The following is a 17018-nucleotide window of genomic DNA, read 5'->3' on the forward strand; positions in this document are numbered from 1 at the left end:
AAAAGTTGTAGAATGCTCAGCAGTGAGGCATTTTCAGGAACTTTTCAAGTTGTATGTGAATGTCGGAAAACATTAGCATATATTGCTGGCTGGTGTGTTACTGCTTGGGTGAACATATTCCTAAATGACTACAGTAAAATTCATACAAATGTTTGTACCGAAGAAAGTGCCTCAAAACAATCTTGGAAGGATAGTGCTGGAAGTTTCAAGAAAAAAAATCAGGCCATATTTATGGACATTTGAAGGTATGGAGGTAATGCGTTATATTATTATACATTTTATTTTTTGTACGTTTGTTGTCTCCATGATTTTATTAATGCATAATATGATATGTTGGGTGCTTTGATAAGTAAGATAATCGTTATGCTTTGACTGTTTTTATCACATTTTAAATGTACGAAGGGAGTTTAAAATATAATGCAACACAGTTTTTTCTAAAAGCAAGTTTGTTTTATTGAGGATTCAAATACACCATGTTATTCCCCAATCTTTTTGCTACAATGCCTCAATTTTCAACTTTTATTTTTTTACCATTTGTTTGGAGCCTCAGCCTAGGAAGATCTTTTGCCCCTACTTGCACCGTATGTGAGGAACCTGCATCTATTATGTAAATGGCAGAAGTGTAAAGTGTTGAATGTGAGGAAAGGAACATTTAAGGACGACACCGACATCCAGTCCCCAGGCCAGGGATATTAATAATTTACAATTAAAAACCCCTGACCCAGCCGGGAATCGAACTCGGGACCACCAGGTGACAAGCAGACGCGTTGCCCCTATACCACGGGGCCGGACAATTTTTCAACATAATCTCTGCTCATTGCTATTGCCTTATGTCACTAATGTGAGGGCCTGTATCCTGCATGGTTTTCCTCAACTGGTCGATGTCTGAGCCAATGTTGTGCTGCATCAATAACTTCCCCATCATAGACGTAGTGCTTCCCATAGAGTGCATCCTTCATTAGGCCCACCAGATGGAAGTCAAAAGGCATGAGATCCTGGCTATAGGGTGGATGAGGAAAAACAGGCCACCGAAGTAGAGTGAGCTCCTGTCAGGTGCACAGTTTTGTGTGAGGACTTGCGTTGTCATGGAGGAGGAGAAGTTCATTTGCATTTTTGTAGCTATGAATGTGCTGAAGTCGCTTCTTCAATTTCCTTAGAGTAGCACAATACACTTCAGAGTTGATTGTTTCACCACGAGGGAGAACAACGAACAGAATAACCCCTTCAGATTCCCAGAAGACCATAGCCATGACTTCACCAGCTGGGGGTATGGTTTTTTCTTCATGGGAGAGTTGGTGTGGTTCCACTCCATGGATTGCCGCAGGAGATCAGACAGGTTTGCTTAACCTTGTTTTGATGATGAAACACGCCTTGCCCAATGACTCACCATGCTTTTGATGATGGTATTATGGTATTACCATGCTTTTGTCGACTGTCAGGTCTCCGCAGACATTCTGCAAGCGCCTATGAATATCTGTGATGCCCTGGTTTTCCGCCAAAAGATACTTAATAACTGCTCTCTGTTTGGTACGCACCTCCGTTACAGATGCCAGTTTCAAGGCTAGTTTTAGCACTGCCACATATCAGAAATTAGTGAGACTCTACCAGACAAAGTAGGAATATTCAGAGATGTCCTAAATAAAATTCAAATTTTTCAAAATTCAAAATTGGCAGAGAAAAAAAGGTGTTGTGTTACCCATTGAACACCCCTCGTACTTCTCCTAAATTATGGCAGCCTTATTTACCATATTTTGGAAGATTGCAGTGTTAATGTTTTCACCTGTTATATTAATGCAACATTTGTGAATATTTCTTAACTAAAAAGAAAAATTGTATCGCATGACAACGATGTGTGCTTGCATTGTGCGAGTCGGACAGACCTAGCTGTCCACCTTTTTGGGTGATGTGTCTGGAGCTACAGTACGGCCCGTACATTATGAAGCCAGTTTTTAGGCCTTACATAAATATTTATTTACATTAATATGAATTATGTTTATGTATCATTATTTTATTAAGGTATGACTGTGCTGTGGGCTACTTATTTGGATGGTGTTGTCCTGCTTTCCCACAATTTTTTTCACAAGCGGCAGTTGTGTGTATACAATAATGCTATTGACTTTATGTCCCACTAACTACTTTTACAGTTTTCGGAGACACCGGTGTGCCGGAATTTAGTCACACTGAAGTTCTTTTATGTGCCAGTAAATCTACGAATTTAAGGCTGGTTTGTAAAATCTTACGTGGGACTAAATTCCGGCACCTCATCGTCTCCATAAACCATAAAATTAGTGGCATGTAAAGTCAATAACATTATTATTAAAAACTTAACAAAAGACCACTTCTCTTGCAGGTGTTCCAACCTGAATGATGCTGCCCGAAGGTGAAATGAACCTACCTAGAACAGCATGACAACAAGTGAAGGGTGGGGAGAACCAGTTATTTTCAGCTCTAAGGAAGGCAGATTGCTATTATTGCTGTTATAGATTTTCCTAGAATTAAAACTTCACAGAAGGGAACAGGTGAGAAGACCAAATAATAAAAATTTTCATTTGAACATGTGGGTCCACTACCCATGTATAGGTATGTTCCATAAGTGATACCGTCTCTAAATGGCTTATCACATTTGCAAACAACTGGTACTATCTCAATCCCGTATCTTGATGTTCAGAAGTAGTAATCTATGTCAATGCTGATAAGTTTGTAGCACTACGAGTGCCATCTACCTTGGTCCAGTTGAAATTTTGGTGTCCCATGCTCCTCTGCATTTTGAATTTAGAATATTTTAGCAAAATTTTTAGATACATAAATTCATCTTTGGATAATGATTACACAACATTAATAAACTGTGGTGTATGGGTCCACCTTGTCAGTACTTACCTCCATCATATAATAGGTGATGATGCATTTGTGGTCTGGACAGAAGGTCCTGAGAAACTTCATCTATTTCTGAACCACCTAAATCGGCAACATCCCTCAATTAAATTCACTATGGAGATGGAGTCGGACGGATACCTTCCTTTCTTGGATGTTCTAGTAAGAAAGAAACCGGACGGCTCCTTAGGACATACTGTCTATCATAAGTGTACCAGGCGGTACACCTCTACGACACAAGTTCAAATCTTGCGCCAATTGAAACTTCTCTACTGGAGAAACCCGGAACTTTAAACACTGAACTAACTCTATGGTTTATCAGAAGATGTCACTGAGTGTTTTTGATTTGCTTTTTTTTTTCATTGATCAAGAAGTGTGGACATTCTCTAACAGATGTCTCCACCAAAAATCTATGATAACACACTCTAGTGTAAAGGAATGAACCTTCTTGGAGAAATGTTGTATTCATATGTTTTCTCTTTACTAAATTTTCTTTTGTGGTTTGTGGGTTGGCAACATTAATCCTTTCTTTGTGCCTGCTTTGAATTTAGTCAATCAGTAATTTCTGTAATTAATTTTCCTCCAATCATAGCTTTCTTCTTCAAATTTCCATGTGTAATTCTTGTCTACCAATAAAAATTGAGTGGGTGTGTCTACTCATTCCTGAAAGGTCTCGAATTTTCCACGAGGGTATAAAAACTACTGATTTTCTTGTCTCCTGGCCACTCGTATAACTTCTAACTCAGTGTGTGAATATGTAGCAGGGGGCAGGAAGCGCCTCGTTCTTCAGACAGCAGTTCTTCAATAAGGTAATGGCTTTTTAACATCTTTCTTTCTTGCTAGCTCAGCAGTCTAACTCTCCGGGAGGGTTCGAAACCGTTAATATATAACCCATCTCTTTAAAATTCCGTTTCAGTCTATGTAAAAACTACAAATCTCTTTTACTGTAAAGCGGGGATAGAGAGTGCTTTACCCTCTCGAGCTCCCCTTCATTTTGAAATTGAGGGGACTGCGTTTTCATAACCGTTTCTTCTCTTAATGTATTAAAGTTTTCTCATACGAGTCACCTCCCTAGCTTGGGATTAGCCCCTGTGTATCGGCCTAGAGCCACTTAGGTTTTAAAATGTGTATTTAGGAGTTTTAGTTCACGCCTCCAGTCCTTTTGTACTTTGGGCCAGTAACTTAACCTGAGGTTTTGTTTTCTTCATGCAAAGGCCCTGTAGGCTGGGTATTAAATACCCCTGTTTCCTTGTGTGCCTTGAGGGCAGATAGAAGTGAAGTTTGTTAAGGCCTTTGATAGGCTTGTAAAATTGAGAGCAGGTCAGCTCTTTCTGGTATTTTGGAAGGTGCCTCTAGGAGGCCTGACATTACTAAGCGGGAGCAAGAGCTCCTTGTAATGAAGGGGTTTTCTGCCCTTTGGTAATTTGTGGTTGTGAGCTGAGAGCTCAGACTTTGGGGCTCATAGCCCAGAATTTTGTAAAGTTGTATTGTACCTGATTTTCTTTGTTATTTCCCCTAGTGGAAACTGGTTAAATTTTTCTCTAATTTTGGACTTCTTGATTGTGTACCTGATTTAACTGGTTGTTATTTGTTGTACGCTGAAAATTCTATGCCACTATTGTTAAGTTTTGAAAATATAACCTTTGTTGAAATTTTAATTCATCTTTCGAACTTGTAGTTAAACCCATTCCAGCCCGCACCTTCTTTCACCTCTGACTTCCATGGATAACTCTGTAACAATAAGCCTACCTACACAAATCCCTATCTTCATGCAGATTCTCACGACCATCCAGCACAAAAACAAGGCATTCTCACGACACTTGGCAAGATGGCGAGACGAATTTGTGAGCCATCAAATATCCAGGTGGAGATGGACATGCTCAAAGTCACTTTATGGGGCAATGGTTACAGCAGTTTGTAGATTCATAGAGCCCTGCATCCCAGAGAAATGACCAAGCAAAACTCACAGAAGGAAGAAGTGAAGGGAATTGCCTACTTGCCTTACATTCACAACACCACAGATTGAACTGGCAAGGTCCTCCGCAAACACAATATAAAAACCGTGTTTGGCACTGCCACTAAAATTGCTCACAGTCTGAGTAAAACCAAGGACAAATTGTCCCCACTTTTACATCCTGGGGTATACGAAATTCCCTGTACTTGCGGTAAGGTATACATTGGCTAAACATGCCGGTCTATTGGTACTTGTATCAAGGAACACGAACATAATATTCGTCTCAACCAGCCAGAAAAATCGGCAATAGCTGAACATGCTCTATCATCGGGTCATGATGTCGTGTTCCAAGATGCATGAGCTCTTACCCACACTAGACGCTACAGGTCCAGGATTATACAGGAAGCTGTGGAAATACGTAGAAATGCTAACAATTTCAACAGGGACACTGTATATCAATTAAGTAATACCTGGTTGCCAGCCATTAAGGATTTACGTAGGTAGTTCCCTATCCCTGTCCCTTCATTATTGTTATTTCGTCTTAGTGTTTTCCAAATTCGTACGTAACTCACCGCCAGATGTTTCATTCCAGGCCTGTGTCAATGTCATACACCTGTCAATGTCATATGTTACATACACATGTTATGTTACCCCTTAGACTGATTCTGATGGTTCGGTTAGCTTCCGCTTCGAACACTAGTGCTCTGCCATATCCGAGGAGCCATCTGGTGACAATGAACGTACCATTTCCACTTCTATTATAAAGTCTAGATTTCAAAAAGTCATTGTTCGAGAAGCCTTTCTCGTGGACAGTCGAGATATTCTTCTGATGACGCAGAGCACAGTTCTCTGTGAAACATAACGAATTTCACCTTATTTTCTTGACATGGCATAAGCCCAGAAGCCTATACAGTATCATGTCTAAATAGTTTCTTCTTTGGGGAAATGTGAATTTGACCACTATACATCTGTTTCATTGTAAATCATTTTAATTTGTTTGTGATTGATGATAATGTGTGTTCTGCAGGTTTCTAAATACCTTCACGGTGGCTGAAGTAACACTACATCGAAGAAAACTTCATTTCTTGTATTATTCATATGGCGGCTAAAGTTACCCCAAAGCATGGGGTAACTCCGGCCACTATTTTGATAATAATTCATTACTGAATAATAATAATTATGTTTATATTTAAAAATGAAGAACAAACATGGCAGAACTTATATTTTTCAGAAAATTCGAGGGAATATTTCGCATTTTAATTTTAAAAATATACAAGAAAGTGGCCGAAGTTACCTGTTTTATGGTAATGAACTAAATAAAATGTAGGTGACTATTTGTTGTCGCAAATAAGTACTGATTAGACTGACCCATATAACATAGATTATTGTATTTTGTCAATATGGACCAATCAGCCTATAAAAATGAATATTATAAATTCTACACAGCATTACACATTTTCCATTGAAGACTGTATACCATTTTTAGGTTGGGATTATGAAGAGACATCTATTCTGCTGGTCAGGTCTTTCACTATCTTTAACTGTATATATTTTTCTGAATTTATTTTTGTATTTGGACATTGTTAAGTATCTTTATTGTTTATATTGGTAGTTAATTACTCCGGTTTAAATTGAAATTATATTATACAATTTGTTACATTGACTTAAGTCCTGAAGATGTTAAAGGTAGTGAGACATGTGAGATGATGAATTTTAAATGAATTTTCACAAAGTATTGACTGGCAGAATATAAGAAAAACAGGTGGTCACTACTAATAAATATGACTTTTTTCCTCTGTGTTCTTTTGGTGGGCCACCCAGTCAAATGATAGCAATATATTCTAAATTAAAAGTAACATCCCTTGTGGAGAGGGTCAGGTGAGTGGCTCAAACAGTAGAAGCACTCAAAGGTTTTTAACTACATAAAAATCTGTACTTCATGTGGTGAAAAATGTGCTACCATTCTCTATTAATAAATTGTTTTTTTATGGTGAGAAATGTAGTACCATTCTCTGTTAATAAATTGTTTTTTTATAGTGTTACATGTGTAGCTGTTTATAAAGAACAATGGATAAGATATTGAATATCAAGATCGAACCGGAGTGGTCTGAGGAACCACCTAGTGTGAGTAGCACCTGTTGTAATTCTTCATTTATTTTAAGTACACTAAACTCCCAGTTATTCAGGCTAACGAAGGAGAGAACATGCACAAGAAATTAAAAACCACTGATAATCCAAAAAATGAGCATTCTTGAAATAAGTTTACCTTTCCGATGCATGCCCTTCTTGAGTTCGCAGTAAACTCTTACTTGGTGGTCACTGTAGAAGAACTGCAGCACCAAGAGTAAGTAAGGAATACAAGGAAAGAGCAAGAAAGACAATTTGGTAGTTTCCAGTTCTCACCAAAGCTCCCATGTTTTAATTTCTCTCAATGATAGCAATATAGTCTAAATTAAATGTAACATCCCTTGTGGAGAGGGTCAGGTGAGTGGCTCAAACAGTAGAAGCACTGGCTTTCTGAGACCAAGTTGGCAGGTTTGATCCCAGCTCAGTCCAGTGATTTTAATTGAAGGTGGTCAGATATGTCAGCCACATTTTGGTAGATATAATTGCATTTAAAACATCTCCTGTGGGACAGTATTCTGTCAGCTTGGCATCTCTAAAAACCATGGAAGTATGTAGTGGGACATGAAACCTGTAACATTATTATCCGTGTGGAGAACAATTATTTATTTATTTATTTACTTATACCTTCAACAGAGCTTCAGCTCCAATGACATAAGGTGTATATTACATTGTATTAAATAATTACAGATTTAACAAAACAAAGAAACCATAAAACACATACTGTAATACAAACAAAAATGGAAGGAAGTTTTAGAAAATATTTGAGGGAAATACACTAGATTATGAAAACAATCAGTGATGTTAAATACATAGTTTCATATACACTGAATGTCTTAATTGAACATATTGCACTTAAACTACAGTATAGCTCAGATATAAGTACTATACATATCCACACATACAGACTAGATTACAGATAACATTCCGTAGTTGATAATGTATCTTGTAACCAGAGGTGAAACTTTATTTAATGTATGGTAGCTCTTTAAACCTTAATATATGTTGATAGTGGAGTCTAAACTATTGTTTATTGTGCATCAGACAGTAATGCTATTGTGTACGGGTAGCATGCCCTTTACCATGAAGCCCTGGGTTTAATTCACAGCCAGTCCAGTGATTTTAGGTCTGGAATGAATACTGGAATAGGATTCACTCAGCCATATGAGGCCAATTGAGAAGCTATGTGATATGGGAGGCTGTAACTCTGGCTGTGAAAGTCAAGCAGTGTGGTTGAAGGTGTCGTCACGCTGGCCATATGACACTCCACTATCTGTAAACTACCCGAGCGAGTGCCTGGCAGCTTGTGTTCAGGAGATTGTGGGTTCAAACCCCATTGCCATCAGCGCTGACGTTGGTTTTCCATGGTTTCTCACTTTAACATCGGGCAAATGATGGGGCTGTACCTTACTTAAGGCCATGGCCGCTTCCTTCCCACTCCTAACCCTTTCCTATCCCATCATCCATGTCGTTGCGACATAAAGCAAATTGGAAAAATTCTGCAAGCTATCTGGTTAGTCAATGATCATCTTGCCATGTTGTCAGCATGACATCCTCAGGGGCATTGCTTGGCTTTCTTAACCGAGTCTGCTAACCTCTCAGATGGTCTCATGTGGCTGAGTGAACCCTGTTGTAGTCAGTCCTCAGTTCAGATCTAAAATACCTGGAATAGCTGGGAACTGAACCCAGTACCTCTAGGTAAAAGGTAGGCATTCTGCACCCTGTATCAGAAAGCTGATGCTGCATATTTGATAGGAAAGAAATTGTAGCAATTAATTCCATAATGACCTTCAAATTTTGAACTTGATGGGAACATGATTAAAATAAATTGAAGCACTAATTTTATATTGCATTGATTACGTGGATTACCTCATTTATCTACAATAACTCGATGGGTATGTCAAGAAAATTAAGAGAAATAGACTTTTTATAAGCTTCTATGGAAAGAGTTAATTCTTTCTTTGTGACTTCAACGGTGTACATCAGCACATCTAATTTCATTTTTTCTTCCTAGGACATGCTTTCTGTTGAATTTAATGAGAATATGGAGGTTGAAGACCAAATAGAAACTATTATTCTCCCAAACATCAAAGAAGAAACATCTGATGGAAATATAGAAAATGTAAGTTATTCCTTGTATTTCTTTGTGATTGTATTTTAACTGTATATACTCCTGTCAAGTAATTTATGAAGCTAGATTTGAGCTCATTCTCAGAATTTAGATCATTTCATTTTACAGAAATGTCTTGGTGTGTCTCTTAACTGGTTAAGATCTGATCTCCTATGCTCAAGGCTGAAAGGTTGAATTCCTGCACATTCAATGAGCTTTCAATGTTTTGTCTTGAGGGATTCATATCAGTACCAGCAGGTGACTTATTTATGGTGCCAGATAAATATTTACAAAATTGAACATATCTTAATATCCATCACAATTAATATTTAGCATCTTGAGATGGATGCTTGTACTGAAGATCATGTGTTTCAAAGAAGACCGTCTACTTTAGTTCTAATTACACCTCAATCTCGATTTTGTGTGACCTCGATTTAGTGTAAACCCGCGTTTAACGAAAGAACTTTCAAGTTCCGAAAATTATTCCATACGAGCAACGCAATTTTATATATGATTTAATGTTATTCACAATAGGGCAAAACCTGCATTTAGCGTTAAGGAAATGTTAGAATTCTCAAACCTTTATTTTTATTCATTTTGGTTATTGGACATTAAGAAGCTATGAAAAAGACATCATAAGCTTGCTAAGGATGATCCAGGGCAGAAGAGAAATTTAGAGCACAGGCACTTATGGCTTAAGTAAGGTGATATAGATGCTGATTCTCATAGAGAGCCTGAAATATTTGTCCCGAATGAGTAAATTTATAATACCAATGTAGTTGGTCCGTTATTGGACATTATAAATTTTCCAGCTAACTTATTCCTGGTTGCCAGTGTTTTACCCCAGTGTGTTAAATTGGGCTCATTAGTTGGTAAATAGCACACCTACCAAGACGCATGGCTAGTGCATACCGTGGAGGCCACTGCATAGGCTACTTGGAGCCACCGACCGTGCCAATACACTATGAAAGACTTTGTCTTATTTCCAAAAATTATTGCCTGCCTGGCCATCGGACGATATAGATGTTGATTCCCATAGGGAACCTGATATATTTGTCCCGAATGAGTAAATTTATAATACCAATGTAGTTGGTCAGTTATTGAACATTATATAGATGATATAGATATTGATTCCCGTAGAGAATCTGTAATATTTGTCCCTCATAGTGCATTGGCACTGCCGGTGGCTCCAAATAGCGTATGTAGTGGCCTCCATGGTATGCACTATCCATACATCTTGGTAGGTGTGCTATTTACCAACTGATGAGCCCAATTTAGCGCACTGGGATGAAACGCTAGCAACCAGGAATGAGTTAGCTGGAATATTTGATGATGTCCAATAACGGACCAACTACATTGGTATTACTAAAGTGAGATATCGGACTCGGATACTCACCCGACCATGGCCGCTGTAATACAGTAGAAGAGAACCCCCCGTTTTAATAACAATGTTATTATGCCTTTTGAAAATTCCTATACTAATCTGTACAGTATTCTTTGGTTACAGTGAGAACCTTTTTACTGATTCATCCAATATTACGGGCAAATTCGGGCGTGATGGTTTTTATCCATTACCAGTATTCATACCCTACTCCAGCGTTTATATTGAATGTGATCAATCATTTTGTGTATCCATTCCTTGCTATGCATGAGCAAGCCAGAGTTCTCACATCTCCGAGTGGTGTAAACAAACATAGGGAGAACATGTTTTTGCAATAAGTGCAGTGACACCAGTTGTTAATTCCTTAGAAATTTTAATACTACTGAAATGAAATAAGAAAGTGATACTTCTCCTCAAAATACACTGGTGTGTATAACTATTTTCAGAGGTTAGGTTATGTACTTTTGCATCTTGTTAAATTTCAGAAAGGCTGTTCGCATGTAATATGTTTTCATAGCATGTGCATGGTAAACCTAGGTTAGGTGATGCTATTTCAAGTAAGAAAATGGAAATGTTTGCCACAAGCCTCTGGAGTGATGCTATTACATTTTTTAAGAATGAAGCTGAATATGTCTGTTCAGACTATTGGAATTAGAAAATATGTGCTAATGAGTAAGGCGCTGCTTGGAAAACATCCACAAAAATGTATAAACAAACCGATTGCTGTTTCATACCAATTTTAATGTGTTTTGTGCGAGTTTTGTATCTTTTCCGGCTTTTATGGAAAATCATGTACAGTAGAGCATTATAAGAATAACCTTAAACCGAAGTGGTTTTGCATTCACCGACAAAAAATCTATCAAAAGGAAGGGTCAACCATGGGTTCACCATTATCTGGAATAATAATGAACATATTCCTTAATGACGTTGAAAACAATTTCTTAACCAACTAAGAGACATAGAGGGAGACAAAGTTTTAAGAGGTATACGACTACACTAATTGGCAAAATTAATGGATCACTTAAATTTTCTAAAAAAAATAGCATGTTAAATTGTGAAACATCTGTTTTATTATTTGAAATTTTTAGCCAACATTGGACTACTTAGTCAGGTTTATGGAGATTTTTCTTCTTTTTGTCAGCCCAGTACTGTTTTATCCTTTCTGAATGGAATTTTCTTTCTGCTTCTGGAATCACTCTTGCTATTCTCTGCTTGTTGATATTTGTCTGAGTTGGCCGTGCGCGTAGAGGCGCGCGGCTGTGAGCTTGCATCCGGGAGATAGTAGGTTCGAATCCCACTATCGGCAGCCCTGAAAATGGTTTTCCGTGGTTTCCCATTTTCACACCAGGCAAATGCTGGGGCTGTACCTTAATTAAGGCCACGGCCGCTTCCTTCCAACTCCTAGGCCTTTCCTATCCCATCGTTGCCATAAGACCTATCTGTGTCGGCGCGACGTAAAGCCCCTAGCAAAAAAAAAAAAAAAAGATATTTGTCTGTAGTCTAGTGTGTTTATCTTTCAATATGTTTCTATTATTTCTATTATTTTTCTAAAGATTCTGTTTTCTGGTGACCATATTAGATGCCCCAAGAGTGATATTTGTTTCTTTTCATTGTGCTAGTCACAGGTTCTATTTCTTTATAAACTGTCTCATTGGAAGCTAGTATCCAGGCTCCTTTTACTTGATAATTTTTTTTTTGAACAGGTTCTCACTATTCTCCTTCCTAACTAGAATACTCTATCTGTTGCAACTGTGTTTGTGGTTTTGAATAATGTTTCACATGTATATGTAATTTGTGGCTGGGTGACTGTTTTATAGTGTTTCAATTGGGTTGCTACTGAGAGACACTTTTTATTATATGTATTCTTCGTAACATACTGTGCTGTAACCAGCTTATCTATTCTATTTTGCCATGCTGGTTTCTCTTCAGGTTGTATGTGATTCATCATCGTCATCATCATCATTTCCCTTTATCCAGCTGTAGCCGGGTAGGGGCAAATATGGTTCCTGTCCACTTTCTTCATTCTTTCCACCACTCCTCCTCCAACACTGTGTCCCAGTCCAGGTTTCTTCCTAAAATACTGCATTGGATTGTGTCCGTCCATCTCATTTGTGGTCGACCACGGCCTTTCCTTCCTTGCATTTGCATTTCCATCACTTTTTTTTTTGGCATTCTTTCATCGCTTATTCACTTTATGTGCCCAAACCATCTTAGTGGGCTCTTCTCAATTCTATCATTCATTTTTTTCCACTCCAATTTCTTCCCGGATTTTCTCATTCCTTATTTTGTCTCTTCTACTCTTCTGTAACGTACTCCTCAAGAACATTTCGGCTGCCTGTATTCGATTCTCATCCTTCTTTGTCATTGTCCAAGTTTCTGCCCCATAAGTAGTTATGGGTACGTAATACATCTTGTACATAGTTTCCTTTGCTTCCATTAGCACATCTTTGTCCCATAACATGTTTCTTACACTATGATAGAAACAGCTTCCAGCTTGAATCCTCTTACTAATTTCAGCATCCAGTCGGGCATTCTCCATTAATTCACTCCCCAGGTATTTGATTATTTCACCTAAATATTAAAATTTTTCTGCACTTTTTATTTCTTGGTCTCTCAGCTTAATTTTGTTTGCAAGCGGAAGTTGAGTTAGTATAATTTCTGTTTTTCTTTTTCAAATGAAGCTTTCAAACCAGTATTTTGATAGATTTTATTTGTTCTTTTGTTTCCTGAATATCATTGGCCAGAAGAGCTAGATTATCAGCAAATCCTAGACAGTTTAAATGTGTTATCCTTCTGGCTTCCAATTTTTTCAAGTTGTTCTTGTACCATTCCCTCATAACGTACTCTAGTGCATAGTTAAAAAGAAGAGATGACAATCCATCACCCTTTCTAAACCAGTTCTTACCAAGAATGGTTCAGAAAGTTCTCCTCGGAACTTAAGTTTAGAAATTGTATTAGTTAGAGTAAGTTTAATCTACTTGATTAGCTTTGGGTGAAGTCCGAAATGTCTTAAAATTTTTAATAATGATGGTCTGTGGATGGATTCGTGAGCTTCCTTGAAATCTATAAACGTTATTGAAAGGGGCTTGTTTCGTCTGTAATATGCCATGACGCTTCAAAGTTATTATTTGTTCAGAGCAGCTTCTCCAAGGTCTGAAGCCTCCCTGGTGTTCACCTAACTCTTCATTATTTATATTGATCATTTTCATGACAGAATTATGTAAGTAATGCCATCTGTCTGTTTTTGCTACCCTTATTTAGAGATTTTTTTCATGAAAATAATCAGTGTAAGTGATAAAACAAATGTTTCACAATTTAACACGCTTTTTTATTTGAAAATTCAAGTGATCCATTAATTTTGCCGGTCAGTGTAAAAGAAACTACAGATCTGGTTACAAATACAGAATTATGAAAGCACTTAATTAATTCGCAGAAGCTTGCAGACTGAATGCTAAAAGGTGTAACAGTATACAATGAAGATGCATGTCTGAAATAATGACCCATCATCTAGTAACCACATTTCCTTATATAAGTGCCTTCAGCAATTATACACTTGGGTTGAGCATATAGCATTGGTTGGTTATCTGATGATAGTGCAAAGGAATAAATTTGTTAGGGCTTACCCAAGCATTTATTCCTTGATTAAATTTAATTATTCATTCATTTATTTATTTATTTATTTATTTATTTATAACAAATTGAGCCAAAGCTAGAGCTAGTTTTAGTGCAGTACAGGTCTTTTGTTTAGGCAGCAGGGGCAGTTTAAAACAAGAGTAATCTTCAGCACATACCGTACAGTGTGTAGTGTAGATATTTCCTTGTTTTAGTGCTGTCACTATGTAAATAATGTATGATAGTACTATTTATGTAAATACAGGAAAAGGTGTGCTTTCTAGCTTTCTACTGAAACCTCAGTTTAAGGTAAACCCCTATTTATGGTTAAAATTATCACGTCCTTGAAAAAACATTAAATAGGGGTTGTGCTGTATGATGAAATGTAAAATTGGAGAGTTTAGGAAGAAAGAGAATATTTCTCCTTATTTTGCTGAAATTCATATGTATGGGGTTTCATATAAACTAACACCGAACGCACGGTGTTTGTACTCTGCATAATGGGAGCTGCCTCAACTGAACTTATGTTGCACGCGGCCACCCTTCGTTAAGCGTGTATACATTCTTATATGAAATCTTACCTTATTAAAGATGCTGGAAGTGTCGTGCTTCCTATGTTATACGGGCAATGTATCCGACCACATTCTGATGCGAGTGAGTTTTGCCACTGTAATGTTTATGATTTCATTCGTAACATTTTCTTTCAGTTCTTCCAATGTGTGAGGATTGTTTTGACACTTTTACTTTCAGTTTGCTCCACAAGTTAAAATCACACCCTGGTAGATCTGGAGAACGAGGGGGATATAGACCAGCACTGATCACTCTGTCTGCAAACACTTCCGAGGTTGTAAGTGGGGAATCTTCTGTTGTATGAGCAGGGGCTGAATCTTATTGAAACCACCCACACGATTTTTCTTCTTCTGTTAACTGATGAAAGAATGTCATCAAAGTGTCATCTTGATACCTCTCTACATTTACTGTTATCTTGAAGAAAATAGGCCCACTTATTCATCTTGCATTAACAGCACACCAAACACCAATCTTCCTATCATAATGAGGGACTTCATAAACACCATTAGGATTTTCTGCACACTAATAGCGAGAGTTATGACTGTTCACACGACCATTAAGATGAAATCAGAACTTTTACATTTGAAAATACATTGTTGCAATGATAACTGTCTCACCATGTTAACAGCTGAGATTCAGATTGGCTTGGCACATCAAACACATGTAAGTTGTTTGCACATGCCTCCCTTACTACAGCTGCCGTAGTGCAGATTACAAACACCATGCGTTCGCTCTGGGTTTATATGAGAGACTCGGTATATTACGTAGCTGAATTGAATGACACCGACATAGCTGAGCAGGTGCAATATAAAAAGTATCAATCCTTGGCACCATTGTGTGTATATGTTTCTCTTTTCACTTCTTCATTAGAACAAACAATATATATCATTCCTGTACATCTGTCTTAATACATCCTGCAATCTTTGTTTCATCTTAAGGTGACCGCGGAACTTAGGTGCTTCTGAGGGCAAAGCAATGGGATTACCAACCTTTGTATGGCTTTGATGTTAAGCTTCTTAAATATAAGCTCCCTCAAATCTATATTTGCTAGAAAATGATAATGTAATATATCTTATGTTTTAGGGGACTGATCTGAATGCTGTTGCAAAAGTGGAGCCAGATGTTTCAGCCATGATTGCTCCAGAAGTTAAACAAGAATTGCTTGATGGTGAAGGAAAGGTAAGTTTTAATTTAACTCCCCAAGGACATAGCTTGAAAGTAATTTCTGATTATTTGTGGGGGAAAAAGGATAACTGTGTTTTTCTCAGAGTTCACTATACATGAACTATTTATCTTCAACAATTATTTTTCCGATTCCCTTTGATTTAATATTCACTGGGGAAGTCGACTTAATCAAATTGGCATTTTCCCAATACTGCCCACACCAGTGTTGTTATCAAAGTGCCACTTTATGATTCACTAGCAAATGTACCCGTGCTTCGCTACGGTATTCTACCTTGTACATAGATTTCTACATAAATTACTGTACATGCAGTGAGTTAAGATTATATCTAATTGCATTTCTCTTAGCGTTGTCCAAGAAACACCATTGAGAGGACGCTATACTGAACCCATAATTCCACGATGAGAATTTTTTTTTTCTTTTCAATATTTATTTCAAACCAACAAGCTACTTTTATTTTTGAGGGCAGCCATGTTGCGCTCCTAAGAGCCTCGATGTCGCGTGGGAAGGATCTCACCCGCGGCAGGCTCGTGAAATACCGTGACACCTCGGTGGACTTCGAGTGCCCGATAATTCTTTAAATTCACGGAATTCTGCGTAACGAGGGATTTTGGCAATACAGTAAATAAAGAAATAAATCATCTAAATTATTCTTAAACCCTACATGAAGACAGAGCCCCCAGGGTAAATTATAAATGCAGTTAAGCCCAAGTACAAGTCAGCGTCAGATCAGTGAACTAGCTCCACGTGCCAAGGTCAAGGGATGAAGAAAACACGCGAAACGTCCGGGCAGAAATAATTTATTTCACCTGTTGTGAGTGTGGTAAAATTATGAGATTAACATCTAAAATAATTACAAGTCTGTCCGGAAGTCTGGGACAAGTCTCATAAAAATCGGTCTGTTGGACGCGAAATTAGCAGATTACGCAATCAAGCTTAGTAGTGTGTGTGTAGCGTCCCTCCTATAGACTATAAGAGGAACCCCCCATTGCATATTTTTCAGTGTCGATGTGGTTTTTGAAGCGGCGGTAGCTTACGCCCGTCGTCAGCAGAAAATTGTACCAGATTGATCTACAAACGACTTAGTACATGTTCGTGGCTGAGGTCCACCCAGTCGGTTAGAAAGGGAAGGTGACAGAAAATTTCTGAACTATTGCCGACAAATTGTGAAAGTATAGGCGTCTGTTAAAGTACACAGCAAATGTTACTGCAT

The 17018-nt window shown here is 37.8% G+C and overlaps 1 protein-coding gene across 1 annotated transcript in view; it reads left to right on the forward strand.

The window, feature by feature from the left end:
- Positions 1–2433: 2433 nt before the first annotated feature.
- LOC136872171 (zinc finger protein 85) overlaps positions 2434–17018 on the forward strand; it is a 45077-nt gene continuing 30492 nt past the window's right edge. Inside the window, exons 1-3 of the mRNA XM_067146012.2 lie at positions 2434–2519; positions 8964–9071; positions 15706–15801. Coding sequence (XP_067002113.2) covers positions 8967–9071; positions 15706–15801 — 201 coding nt within the window. The 5' untranslated portion in view covers positions 2434–2519; positions 8964–8966. The remainder of the gene's footprint in view (positions 2520–8963; positions 9072–15705; positions 15802–17018) is intronic.

Source organism: Anabrus simplex, chromosome 1, assembly GCF_040414725.1.
Source record: "Anabrus simplex isolate iqAnaSimp1 chromosome 1, ASM4041472v1, whole genome shotgun sequence".
Lineage (NCBI taxonomy): Eukaryota > Metazoa > Arthropoda > Insecta > Orthoptera > Tettigoniidae > Anabrus > Anabrus simplex.